At 37.7% G+C, this 12,816-nt stretch overlaps 1 protein-coding gene across 1 annotated transcript in view; it reads left to right on the forward strand.

Moving 5' to 3' along the window:
• SMYD2 (SET and MYND domain containing 2) overlaps positions 1-9,486 on the forward strand; it is a 36,942-nt gene extending 27,456 nt beyond the window's left edge. Inside the window, exons 8-12 of the mRNA XM_026682768.2 lie at positions 840-950; positions 1,652-1,772; positions 2,846-3,020; positions 6,284-6,392; positions 9,047-9,486. Coding sequence (XP_026538553.1) covers positions 840-950; positions 1,652-1,772; positions 2,846-3,020; positions 6,284-6,392; positions 9,047-9,127 — 597 coding nt within the window. The 3' untranslated portion in view covers positions 9,128-9,486. The remainder of the gene's footprint in view (positions 1-839; positions 951-1,651; positions 1,773-2,845; positions 3,021-6,283; positions 6,393-9,046) is intronic.
• Positions 9,487-12,816: the final 3,330 nt, after the last annotated feature.

Genomic DNA, 12,816 nt, shown 5'->3' on the forward strand with positions numbered 1-12,816 from the left:
AAGCACCTGAGGGTGGGACAAGAAGAAATGGGTGGAAACTAATCAAGGAGAGAAGCAACTTAGAACTTAGGAGAAATTTCCTAATAGTTAGAACAGTTAATCAGTGGAAGAAATTGCCTCAAGAAGTTGTAAATACTCCAACACTGGAAGTTTTTAAGAAGAGATTGAATAACCATTTGTCTGAAGTGGTGTAGGGTTTCCTGCCTAAGCAGGGGATTGGACTAGAAGATCTCTAAAGTCCCTTCCAACTCTGTTATTCTATAATTCTAAAGAATCAAGTTGGGACTGCTTAGTATAGCATGCATTCCTGGGGTTTGTTTGTTTGTTTATATTTATTAGATTTTTATTCAACCTTTATTATTTTTTAAGTAACTCAAGGCAGCAAACATGCCTAATACTCATTCTTCCTCCTATTTTCCCCACAACAATCCTGTGAGTAAAGATTGGGCTGAGAGAAGGACTGGCCCAAAGTCACCCAGCCAGCTTTCATGCCTAAAGTGGGACTAGAACTCATAGTCTCCTGTTTTTTAGGCCAGCACCTTAATCACTGTATTAAACTGGACAATCTGGCTCTTCTTATGTCTTTTAATCTGGTAACAACCTCTAATTAGGAATTATTATTTTCTTGGGTCTATTGACTCTTTTTGTTTATTTACTTATTTACATGAAGGGAGAAACATACATTGGAAGGAAGCTTACTGTATCCTGAAGTTTTGAAAAATAATTGTCATTGGAGTTTCATATGCATAGTATGTACAACAGGTCTAGTGTAAGGTGGACTATATTAAAATCTGTGTGTGCTGTGTGCTGTTAGACAATTATCATTTTACTTTTCTCAGATTTTTACCAGTTACATTGACTTATTGTATCCAACAGAAGATAGGAATGATCGATTAAAAGATTCCTATTTCTTTACCTGTGATTGCAGGGAATGTTTTACTAAAGAAAAGGTAAGCCAATTTAACCATTTAATGATATGCTTTATTACTTAGATTGTTAGACTGACTCAGATCATAACATTATTCTTATAATATATAGCATTTTGATAGTGCCTGCAGTACTTGAGACCCCCAAACAAACTTGGGATTTTTGAGGTCATTTAGAACTAAGGAGAGATTGAAACCCAGGTTAAGTTTCCATTTCATGTTTGTCTGCTTCCCTTCCTATTGTATCTTAACCACAGCACTTATTTCTATTACCATGCAATGCTCTTTTCCAAAAACATTCCATAATTCAGATCAGTTAGGTGAAATGGTCAGAAGCCAAGGGTAGAAGGGTCATAGATCCCTCATCCCCAGCCATGGGGGGATTTATGAATTAAAACAAGAAACCGCTCTCTTACTTTCTTAGTAACTTTTGTCTTATAGATGGAATTGTAGCCTTCTAAGTCAGATCTCATTTTGAAATTGAATTAATTTTAACTTCCTTCTTTGTCAGTCTTCTGTAATCTAGGGCCTTCCAGATCTCCTCACGATCACAGTAGCTAGCCCATGGCTTTGAGTTTGATAGAAATTAGCCAGTATATCCAGAAGGAACCAAGTTTTAAGATGCCTTACGCATTTTGATCGGTTTTAGTTACTGCAGTTTGCCTGTGGATCTGCTTTTTGTTTTTGGAATAGCCTTTGTAACTTTCTTATAAATTTTCCCTCAGGACAAAGATAAACTGGAAATCCGTAAACTGAATGAGCCTCTGTCAACGGAGGCTGTGCGAGATATGATCAGATATGCCAGAAATGTGATCGAGGAATTCAGGAGGGCCAAACATTACAAATATATCCTTTGATGTTATCTTTCTTGTGTCCATTTCTGCAAAGCTGAAATTTCAGTTCAATTTAGCCATCTCACTTGTTGAGGCATATCCAAAAAATGATTTTCCAAAAATTTGGGTTGCAGCTCTCAAATAGAAACTTTTAAAGAATTTTATTTGAACTGCATTGTTAAGCCATCCTAATTCATGGTTCCTGGACTAAGGTACAGATTAGAAAACAGTTGTTGTTCTGTAATGTATTTCTCAGCTCAAAAAGTGTATGTATGTATGTATGTATGTATGTATGTATGTATGTATGTATGTATATATGGTATTCAGCTTTGTTCGGGTATTTTCCCACGTCATTATAGTTGTGTTTTTAAAGTTGTAGCAACATTTCGCCAGAATCTCATCTGCCATCATCAGGCTTCTGTATTGTGTTCGTCTGTGAGTCAGACAGACATACACACACACACACACACACACACACACACACACACACACAATGCCTATTGGAACCATAATTTGAACATTTAAACTAATATATGAGGTGTATTATGAATAAGTGGTGAAAATGTTCATTGATGTTCATACAATCTAAAAAAAACACCCTACAGATCAGCATTGGAAACAGGATGAGGCTGTCATAAGACATCAGACTGAGGTGGATTGGAAATAGAGTGTTGTTTCCATCCATCCTTATTGAAAGCATGCTCCATCTTCCTGGAATGAAAACAAGCAAGAGAAAAAATATTTGGTATCATTGAAATTCTACTGTTGATCTACTATCAGCCTCATGTTGTTTTGTGTAGGTTTTAAACAACATGCAAAGATGAGCTGAAACTATGCAGCACCTCAAAGGCCAAATGTCATATGAAGCCATCATTACTATAATTCCTCTACTCTAGGCGTTCAGAGAAAATCCTAACTAGGAGGCTACATATTTACAATGAATATCTCCTTAAATTCTAGTCTGTAAGAACAAAAAGCAAGTAGGTTGTAGTTTCAGTTGAGGCGGTAATGATGGGACATAATATTCAGAAACCTAACCTGGAAAATATAGTTTTTATTTGTCATGTACCTTAACTCTTGGCTTACCCCCAGGTGAACTGCAGGAGATTTGTGAGCTCAGTCTGGACAAGTTGGGTTCTGTGTTTGCAGAGAGTAATGTTTACATGTTGCATATGATGTACCAGGCCATGGGAGTTTGTCTGTACATACAAGACTGGGAAGGTGCTTTGCGCTATGGGCAGAAGATTATTAAGCCATATAGGTATCTGACTTTTCTTCTTGCAATTTGTACAATATAGTAGTTTGAAATATCTGTAAAGAAATACATCTAACTAAACACACTGTTTACATTCCTAAGTATTTTGGTGTCCAATATAAAATTACCTAAAACAATTACTTGAAACAACACGAGCCTGCTTTTGGTGACAATTTTCTTGAGGCAACAACTTTTAATTACTTTACATTGATGTTTAAATATATATATATATATATATATATATATATATATATATATATATATATATATATATATATATATATATATATATATATATATATATATTCTTAAGTTTTCGCGGGTACTTACATGTATGTTATTCAGCTTTGTTCGGGTATTTTCCCACGTCATTATAGTTGTGCTTTTAAAGTTGTAGCAATGTTTCGGCAGAATCTCATCTGCCATCATCAGGCTTCTGTATTGTGTTCATCTGTGAGTCAGACTTTTACAGTTGTTTCAGTTTTAAATTTGGGGCTAGCCTACTGCTGTGCCAGAATGTTTTTTTTCTTCATCTTGATTGGTTGGGAGTCTTGGTCTGTGTTTATTGGTCTTGGAGTTTGCTGTGTTCATAAGAGGTACTACAGACAAAATCAGTAATATACTACACAGGCATCACATCAAGACTGCCTTCAAAACAGACAGAAAAATAGCAGCCATCCTTAGAAACCCCAAAGACAAAATTGACCTGGAAAACCAAGGCATATACGAAGTCCCCTGTGCATCATGCCCGGCCACATACATTGGACAGACCAATAGAAGAATAAGTACCCACCTGGATGAACACAAAAATGCAGTAAAAAAGCTGGAACACACTTCTTCACTAGTCCAACACATGAAAGCCACAGGTCATAGCATCAACTTCAATGGCACCAAAACCCTAGCCACTATAGAAAACCCCAACCACAGAATCATCAGAGAAGCCATAGAGATTGAAAGAAGACCTGAAAGCATGAATAGAAGAGATGATTCCACCAGACTGTCAATCATTTGGAAGCCTGCACTCACAAACAAAAAAATCTCCACACCACTAGCCAGGCAAACACCTGGGCACAAACAGATCCCCCCTGATACCTCCAGCTCAAACACACCCCAACCAGGCACCCAGATGAAACCTAGCTTCCTAACAAATGATAGCCGTCTGTTTACTCGGAGCCAAGCTGCACTAAAGGCCTCCAATAAAGTAACACAATGTTGCCAGCCAATCAAGACACAAAAAAGCCACAAAACAGACAGAAGATATTAGAAACACCAATCAAGCAGAACACAGCAATCTCCAAGACCAATAAACACAGACCAAGACTCCCAACCAATCAGGATGAAGAAAAAAACATTCTGGCACAGCAGTAGGCTAGCCCCAAATTTAAAACTGAAACAACTGTAAAAGTCTGACTCACAGACGAACACAATACAGAAGCCTGATGATGGCAGATGAGATTCTGCCGAAACGTTGCTACAACTTTAAAAGCACAACTATAATGACATGGGAAAATACCCGAACAAAGCTGAATAACATACATATATATACATAAAACAAATTTCTCTGGAAGATTAGATGAAAAGTTCTAGAGAAAAAACCAGTAAGATAGGAAGAGAACTATAAACAATCCCAGTGTGACTGAAATTTTATAAAGCACCCTATCTCTAAGGCCCATCAAGTGGTAGGCTCTATGATAAAAATATTTTTTTGGATCTCTGACCTCTTCTATCATTAGAGGTCTCAAATTTTATGTTCCTGGTTCTCTTCTGCTAGCCAATCTTCCCAGTGTCTCATGTTGTGTTTATGATTGGTTGGTATTCTGACCGCTTGCTTTCATACCTAAGGAGTCATGAAATTAAGAACATTCATGGATCTATTTTGATGTCACAATATATGAAGCAGATTTTGCCCAGAAAACAGAATGCTAGGATAGCTATGTGTTTTGACCTTAAGCACCATATAAGTCATCGATCTGGGAGATTTTCCTACCCAATATATCCTTCATGAGGAGGACAATAACTCATATACAGCTTTACATGGAAAAGATCATGGGTTCATTTGTCAGCATTTCTAGTTATGGCTGGAAATGTTGTAGGAACTGAATTGTTGCCATACTGTAATATCGAGACACAGTTACAGGGTCCAATGGCCTGTCTTCATATAAGGCAGCTTTCTTTGATCCTATGTTCCCAACATTTTTCTCCCCAGTATGCCTGTTCCTCTTGCTCCCCTCCAGCATTGCTACTGTAACTGGTTGGTTTTCTATTTTGCTCAAGTCAGGAATTGACATAGTTCAGCAGAGTTTTAGGAGAAGAGGAAGGCAGGTTCTTGTGGCAGAGTTCTGGCCTACAAGAGGTACTTCAGTAGGCTTCTCGAGGCATTTGGTTTGGAAAAAGATTTCATTGGCTTAGATTTTAAAGAGCCACTGAGGTATATGGGCACTTCTGTATCACACAGATAGGCAGTCCGATTGCCTCCTGGTGCTTTGGAATACAGCTATCATAGTTTGCAGCCATCATAAACAAAAGAAAGGGTTGTGGGAATCCCTGTCCAAAATCTAGAGAACCAGCTCACCTTCTGTATGGGAAGAACCAGTATTTCTTTGAAATGGCAGATTTCTACAGGGCTGGTCGCTTCTTAGGTATTTTAGTTTTAAGGCTATAAACAAGATTGTTCTAAAAAGGCTACATTTTGTAGCCTATTGACAGAGAAGCATCACCCGCCAGCCTTGTAAACCTCAGGATTGTATATATGGGTGCATGAGCCAGCAATCAGTAGGTTCCTTGATAAATTATTATCTTAGAGCATAATTTCCCCCCAGCTGGGACTCTTTCCCTTTGAATCAGATGCCAGTGTGAAGTCATAGATCAGCTGGTGGGGAGTGGTGATAGGGAAAGCACAAGAACACACTCTTCCCCTGGGGCCAAAATCAGATTTATCACCCCTGATCCTTGCCTAGCTTTTATGGGCTTGGAGCCTAATTTCCTAAGCTGGTTTAGGCTGGCTAAAAACCACCAAGGGTCTGGTGTACTAATACTTTAGCTCTTGCATTGCCTCCTCCCTGAATGACTATCTGTACAAAAATGTTAAAAAAAAATCTTAATCTATTGAACATCAGTTGACTAAAGTTCCTTCCATGAGAATACTGTGAAACATCCACTGTCTCTAAAACAAATCTTCATGGTTAAGTTAAGGCAGGACTGTGATAGATACCTCTTGGGTATCTTAAATCACACTCCTTTATAAGCAAATGTGTGTTTATATTTTGCAGTAAGCACTATCCTTCTTACTCCCTCAATGTGGCATCCATGTGGCTGAAGCTGGGAAGACTTTATATGGGCTTGGAAAACAGATCAGCTGGTGTTAAGGCTCTCAAAAAGGTACACTTCTTGTCTTTGCAGAATATTGGTGTTAGTTTAATTTGAACCTTCATGTCGTCACATAGAAATGTTTTGCTTAGGAATATCTGTTCATTCCAAAGGGCTTTGTATTATAATGTTCTTTGTTGTGAATTCCTACTTGGAAGTTAGCCTCCTTGATTTTAATGGGATTTATTCCCTATTAAATGTATATAGGATCATACATTCAACTTTTGCCTGCCACCAAAATAGTAAAATAAAAGATGTCCCTCAAATCAAAATAATTATTTTTAAAATAAATGATTCTAAATATTTCCCAAGTGTATTTCTTGTTGTTGCTCAACTGTTCAGTTCAGGTAGTAGAAAGAGAGAGCTGAGTTTAATTAACGCATGTGGGTTTTCCAACAAGGTCCCTCACTGAAAAGTTGTTCTGAGTTTTCATGCTTTTGTGTATAGTCAGAAGCTGTTCAAAAACTGAATGTTCTTGGCCGTGGTCAAAGCTGACATGTGGCACCAAGCAGATTGCATTTCAGCAGCTAGTTTGAATGTTAGTGCATATGGTAGTCAAAATATTTTTTTTGTCTGTGGCTTCACAAAAAACCATGTGTTGGGGAGGAGGGATGTGTGTGCGAGCAGTAGATGTAGAGACACAGATTTTGCTTCCATTTTTTCATTTTGGGGGACTCGTTTTGCTTCTGTGGGGACAATTGCTGGAATGCCTTCTAGTGGGTCACCATCCAGGCAGGAATGATAGAAGCTTTCTAGAAATTAGAGCAAAGATGAAAAGGAAGCTGGAGTATACAAGGGTTAATGGAAGCAACTACTACAGAAAGCAGCTTATATCAATTATACACCAGTCTTAATTCAAGAGGACAGTTCATCTAAAATAAGTTGATGAATCATGTAGGATGAAGGATGTTTATTCCCCGATTTTTGTTACTTTGTGTGATTCCACCTAAATTGATCCATTGCCAATATGGCTAATTTGCTTTAGAATTAACCTGAGATTTCACCTTCATGAATTTCTTTGTATCCTCCTGCCACTAGCTAATTCTGTGATCACTCCTAATAACATACTGATTTTAAATTGCCTACATATTAATTCAGTACCTTGGGAAAGATGCTTTGTGACAAATTGTCAATTGTATCCTATCCTTGTTGTATATAAATAATTTTTATTATTAATTATATCCATTAATCTGGAATTACCTCCAAAATATTTTTCTAAATGTTATATATCTGATTTTAGTTGGCTGTGCTTTTCCAATTGAAAGTATTTCAGGGAAGCATCTGTAATAGAAATGTTATCATCATCATTATTAAAATGCATAAGCCGCCTGACTTTTAATGACTATGGGTAGGCTTGCAATTGTTAAAAACATTTACAAACAAGGAAATAATAACAACAGCCAAGGAATAAAGATGACAGAAATAACCCAGCTGGAAACAAAGAAAAAGAAGAAAAAGGTGCTTCAATCACACTTGCCAAAGGCCTGTGCAAAAAGCCACATCTTGAGAGGGCAAAGCACTGCTACATAGAAAGTGACTTTTGGGGTCCCAATAGATAATGTTGTTTAATCAAAGGAATCCTACCAGATTGGTTGATTTTACAGGAGACAACTAGGCCCTATGCCATCTAGGGCAACCACACCTTGAATTGCACCTGGAAGCAAACTGTCAACCAGTATAGCTTGTGAAGCTGAGGTGTTATATGGCCCTACCGAGGCAGTCTCATCACCGCCTGCAGTGCTTCATTCTGGACCAACTGAAGCCACTAGATCAGGGGTGTCAAATGCGTCATGTGCTGGCCCCACCCCGTCCAGTTTAGTGAAGAGGGAAAAAGTCCCGATATGTCATGTGACGTGGCCGTGATGACATGAGTTTGACACCCCTGCTCTAGATGGTCTTCAAGAGCAGTCCCATGTAGATGATAATCTACACCTGTGATGATTTCAGTTTAATCCTGTTCACTTTTGGCGGGCCTATTAACTGAAAATAGGAACTGGAATCATCAAGGTGAACTATTAATCCTTTTTAGGTATGTTTATTGCCTTGAATTATATATAAAAATAACAAAAAGAGAAAATGAATAAAAATAAAATAAAGTATTATCTTAAATCTTTGTTGAAATATTTTAACTGTGGTTAATTTATCCTAGGAGGGGAAAAAAAACCCTGAGAAAATTGCCACAATTTATAAGTATAAGTACTTCCCTCCTAATTGTGGCACAAATGATTGCAAGGGTCTTAGCGTGGACTAAGGCCAGCTTTACTTATATGGTCACTTAGGTTACCGAGGGAACATGACCCACTCTTCTTGACTACTCAAACTCCATTTTGTAAAACAGTGTTTTTTTTTAATATAATCAGGGCCAAATGTGGATCGAAACAGCCCTAGGCAAAAGTCCTCTTAAGTTTGGAACAGAAAAGCAGATATAATGTCATTTAACTTTTTGCTTTTCTATGCCTTTCAAAAGAGCTCAGAGATCTCTCAGGACCAAAGGTACTGTGTATAGAATACGGTTTGATACTTACAATCAAATGGGCTGTTTTCAATGGGGTACATTTAAGAGGACAAAAACCAGCCAGAGGTTTCTGACTCTTTGGAATCCCTGACGAGCATATTTCATAAACCAAGGCTGTCGGAATCAATTGTATTTTTCCCCCCTTTTGCAGGCAATCGCTATCATGGAGATAGCACACGGGAAAGATCATCCATACGTTATAGAGATCAAAAAGGAATTAGAGACCCACTGAGTCTTTGAATCTATGTAATCCTTCAACCTTTCTTTAAAAGCCTTGCTATGGAAACTTCAGGGGTGCTTTGAAAATTGACAAGGAATGAAAGCTTTTCTGTAAAATAATTGGAATGACAAACATGTGGTGCATTTGGGCCTTGCCTCTTCCATTCTCTGAGGTCTATGTGAAATATCCTGAGCCTTGATGAATTAATTCTGAATGCCTTTTCCTCCCTAAGAAAATGCCATGGTTTCACACAGCTAATGCCTTTGATTGATCATGTGCAAAAATGACCAGTTCTTTCCTCAGTTGAGTTTAATGTATTGTATCTTATGCAAAACAACTAATTAAATGTGGACAACACTGCTTGACCTGAATTGCTTGTTTGCCTCGTTATTGTGATTTAGGTGTTTAAAAAACATCCTGGGTACCATTTTTTGTAACTTTTAAATATAATTACACGCCTTGCATCTCAGAAGTTAAAAAAGTTCAAGACTATTAGATATACAACTTGACTGTTGATGTTGCATATATTTGGTCTCTAATTATATCCTTACTATGCTTACTCAAGTTTGTGCTAATAATACATTTAGGGATTGTGAACGCTTCATATATTTTCTTAGCATTGTGAATTGCTTTATAACTTAATATGCCTGGTTTAATATGAAAAAAATGGAAGCTTGTCAATTATGTATTCCTGTTCCTTAATAGGTAGGTTTTTTCCCCATCTGGAAATACTTTTACTGTATTTGTGTTTTTTGAAAAAACATTTAGCTGATACTCATCTGCATGTATTTTAAGAAGCATACATTTGCCAAGTGCCTTCTGCTCATTTGGCCATAAAGATACCAAATAGAATTCAATGCAGCTTGTTTATATAGAAGTTAAATCTTAAGAAATATCCTTTCCTTCCATGAATAGCAGTATTCAGTGCTGCTACACATGATGGACTTTATTCAGCTTAATTTTGCCTCTTCCAATTAAAGGCAATGTATTATCTTAAAAATTCAAATATAAAGCTGATTGGTTAAATCAGGGGTCTTCAAACTTGACAGCTTTAAGACTTGTGGACTTCAACTTCCAGAATTCCTTTTCCAGTCATGTTAGCTCAGGAATTCTGGGAGTTGAAGTCCACAAGTTTTAAACTTGCCAGGTTTGAAGACCCTTGGGTTAAACGCTAAAAGTACATTTAGAGTAATTCTATGGTATATGTTTAATTGGAAAGAAACTTGAATGATTTAGGCAGGTTTGTCCTCTGAGCTTGCTGCTTGGCTCCTGGACATTTTGTTACCAACTAGGTAACATCTTCAGCAAGGTTTTGGGGCAAAGTGTCTTGTTCATTTATATAGGTCCTGGGTGGTTGGTTAGTCTTGTGATTGAATCACAAGACTGATTGAGTTATAAGACTGATTCTGGTCTTATGACTTCTGGCCGGTTGCTGGGAGGCATGAAATTTGATAGTCAGGAGTTGATTGACTCTGTGGTTGGTTGGTGGTTTGGATGGTCTGTTTCCTTATTGGTTTGTATGCTTGTCTATGTCAATGTCTTCGTTGATGGACCCATTGGCAGAATGCCAGGCTTTGATAAACACACATGCCTGACAGGTTTTGGTGTGGCCAATGAATTTGGCTCCATCCAAGTTGAAAGAGTGTTTGTTGTTGGTTTGACTGTCGATCAGGGACTTTGAGTCATGCCATTTGACAGCCAGCTGGTGTTCATGGATTCTGGTTTTTAACTGTTGTCCTGTCTGCTGGAGTAGAACTGGTTAAAATTGTTGCAACTGATTCTGTCTATTATGTTGGTGCTGTCTTCCGTGGTCTGTCTTTGATCTTTGCACCCCGCTGAAGATGTTACCTAGTTTGGTAACAAAACGTCTGGGAGGCAAGCAGCAAGCTTGGAGGACAAACCTGCCTAAATCTACAACCCGAGCTATAAATATTCTCTCCTGTCTCAGACTTGAATGAATTGTAATTTCCAAACAGATGGGCTGTTTCTTCATACTTGATGCTTTCTTACAGCACTTTTAAACAAATGCTGATTGTTGGATAACGTTATGTTTCAACAACAGATGCAAAGTGTTTTTCAAACGTCATTGCAGGAAGTGGGATGGACAGCATTGAAACTAAAACTGCCAGGACGATTGAATAATCCTAGTCTCAAATGGAACTTTCTCTGCTGGTTACCTAGTTACTCATTGGCTTGTCTGAGTGACAGAAATTATCACGGGACCTTAATTGACCCTGACTGAGCTTTAAAAAGTTCAGCAGGTTCAGACCCAGATTATTCTTACATGGGAGATGACCAGGAAGTCCCAAGACTGGAAACCACACTGGAAAGTCCCAAAAATTGTTGAATTTTATCTACAACATAAAATAGAGAACACAAAGCATTATCTAAAAGAATTTCTGTGCCGTTTCTAGAAACCTGTATAGTTGTCAGTAACAAGAAGTCAAGCATGACTCAAGGACTGTATCTTTTAAATAATGAATGGGTTAGCACTCATAGAGGACATATTTGAATATTATTTCTACATGTCTAAAAGTGCCTAAACAATTTGGACCATTTTCCTTTTTAAAAAAGTGTGAGACCAGAAGAGTGGAAAGTATCTAGTGCCAATAGTATTTTTGATGAATCAAAGTGTGAACGTCCTCTTCTCTTCCTGGATTTGAAACAAGGTAATGCTTGTCACTTACTAATTCTTCTTTTTCTCTCTTGAAAGCTATGCATCTTCCCGCTCTAACCAGCAGCATCTGCAGATACCTGTATAGTTATTATATGGTATCATTTCCATAGTGCCTTCCCCTTCTTATTTGGAAAACGCTAACTTATTCCCTCACCATTTTTAAACTTTAAAAATGATTAGAAACAGCATGCTAATTCATCTTCGAATATGGTATATGAATGCCTTTTCATTTTGTAATTTGTAGATGCTTGTTATGTACGTTAAAAATAAAGTATCTTCTTGGACGTGACTGACTGTGTTATTCTTTGAAGTGGTTATTTATTACTTTTGCTGAAACTCAGTAAATTTTTGCAAGTTTTTCTTATGCTAGCTGTCTAGAGAAGGCGTGGGAACATGTAACAAATCAGTCTCTCCAACCTTTCCTCTCTCCATACACACGAGCAGGCCATTAAGTTATTTTAAAACTTAATTAGGCAAATTTAACAGCTGCCTTTTCTCTCATTCAGCACATATCCTGGAGATGGTGCATGGAAAGCCAGCTGGGTAGCTTTGGGCCAGTCATTCTCTCTCAGCCATCTCACTTCACAGGGTTGTTGTTGTGGGGAAAAATAGGAGGGGAGAGTATTAGATATTTTTGCCACCTTGGGTTTGTTTATAAAAATAGTAAAAGTGAGAGATAATTAAATACAAAATAAATTATACAGAGCAAACTGATTCTAAATTAATCCAAATCTGATGTGAACACCTTTTAAATTACCCCATAATTCCTTGCAGGGTGGAGGCTGGACAACTGAATGGAGCTGAATATTTACTGGCCAGATGCTCTTCTTATTGCCAATGCGGAGTTATATTCAGCAGATATATTCTCATTGTGCCCAAAGAGAGAAATATTTGCCTTTACCTAGGATTGAACTCACAGCCTCCTGATTGTGAGGTGACAGCTCCACCTCTAGGCCACTGCGTCACTCAACAGCATATACAAAATAGTCACAGCCAATGTTTTTCAAATCAATACACTTGATTA

Source organism: Notechis scutatus, chromosome 1, assembly GCF_049901735.1.
Source record: "Notechis scutatus isolate UNSWTSFEM ecotype Mainland chromosome 1, rNotScu1.2, whole genome shotgun sequence".
Classification (NCBI taxonomy): domain Eukaryota; kingdom Metazoa; phylum Chordata; class Lepidosauria; order Squamata; family Elapidae; genus Notechis; species Notechis scutatus.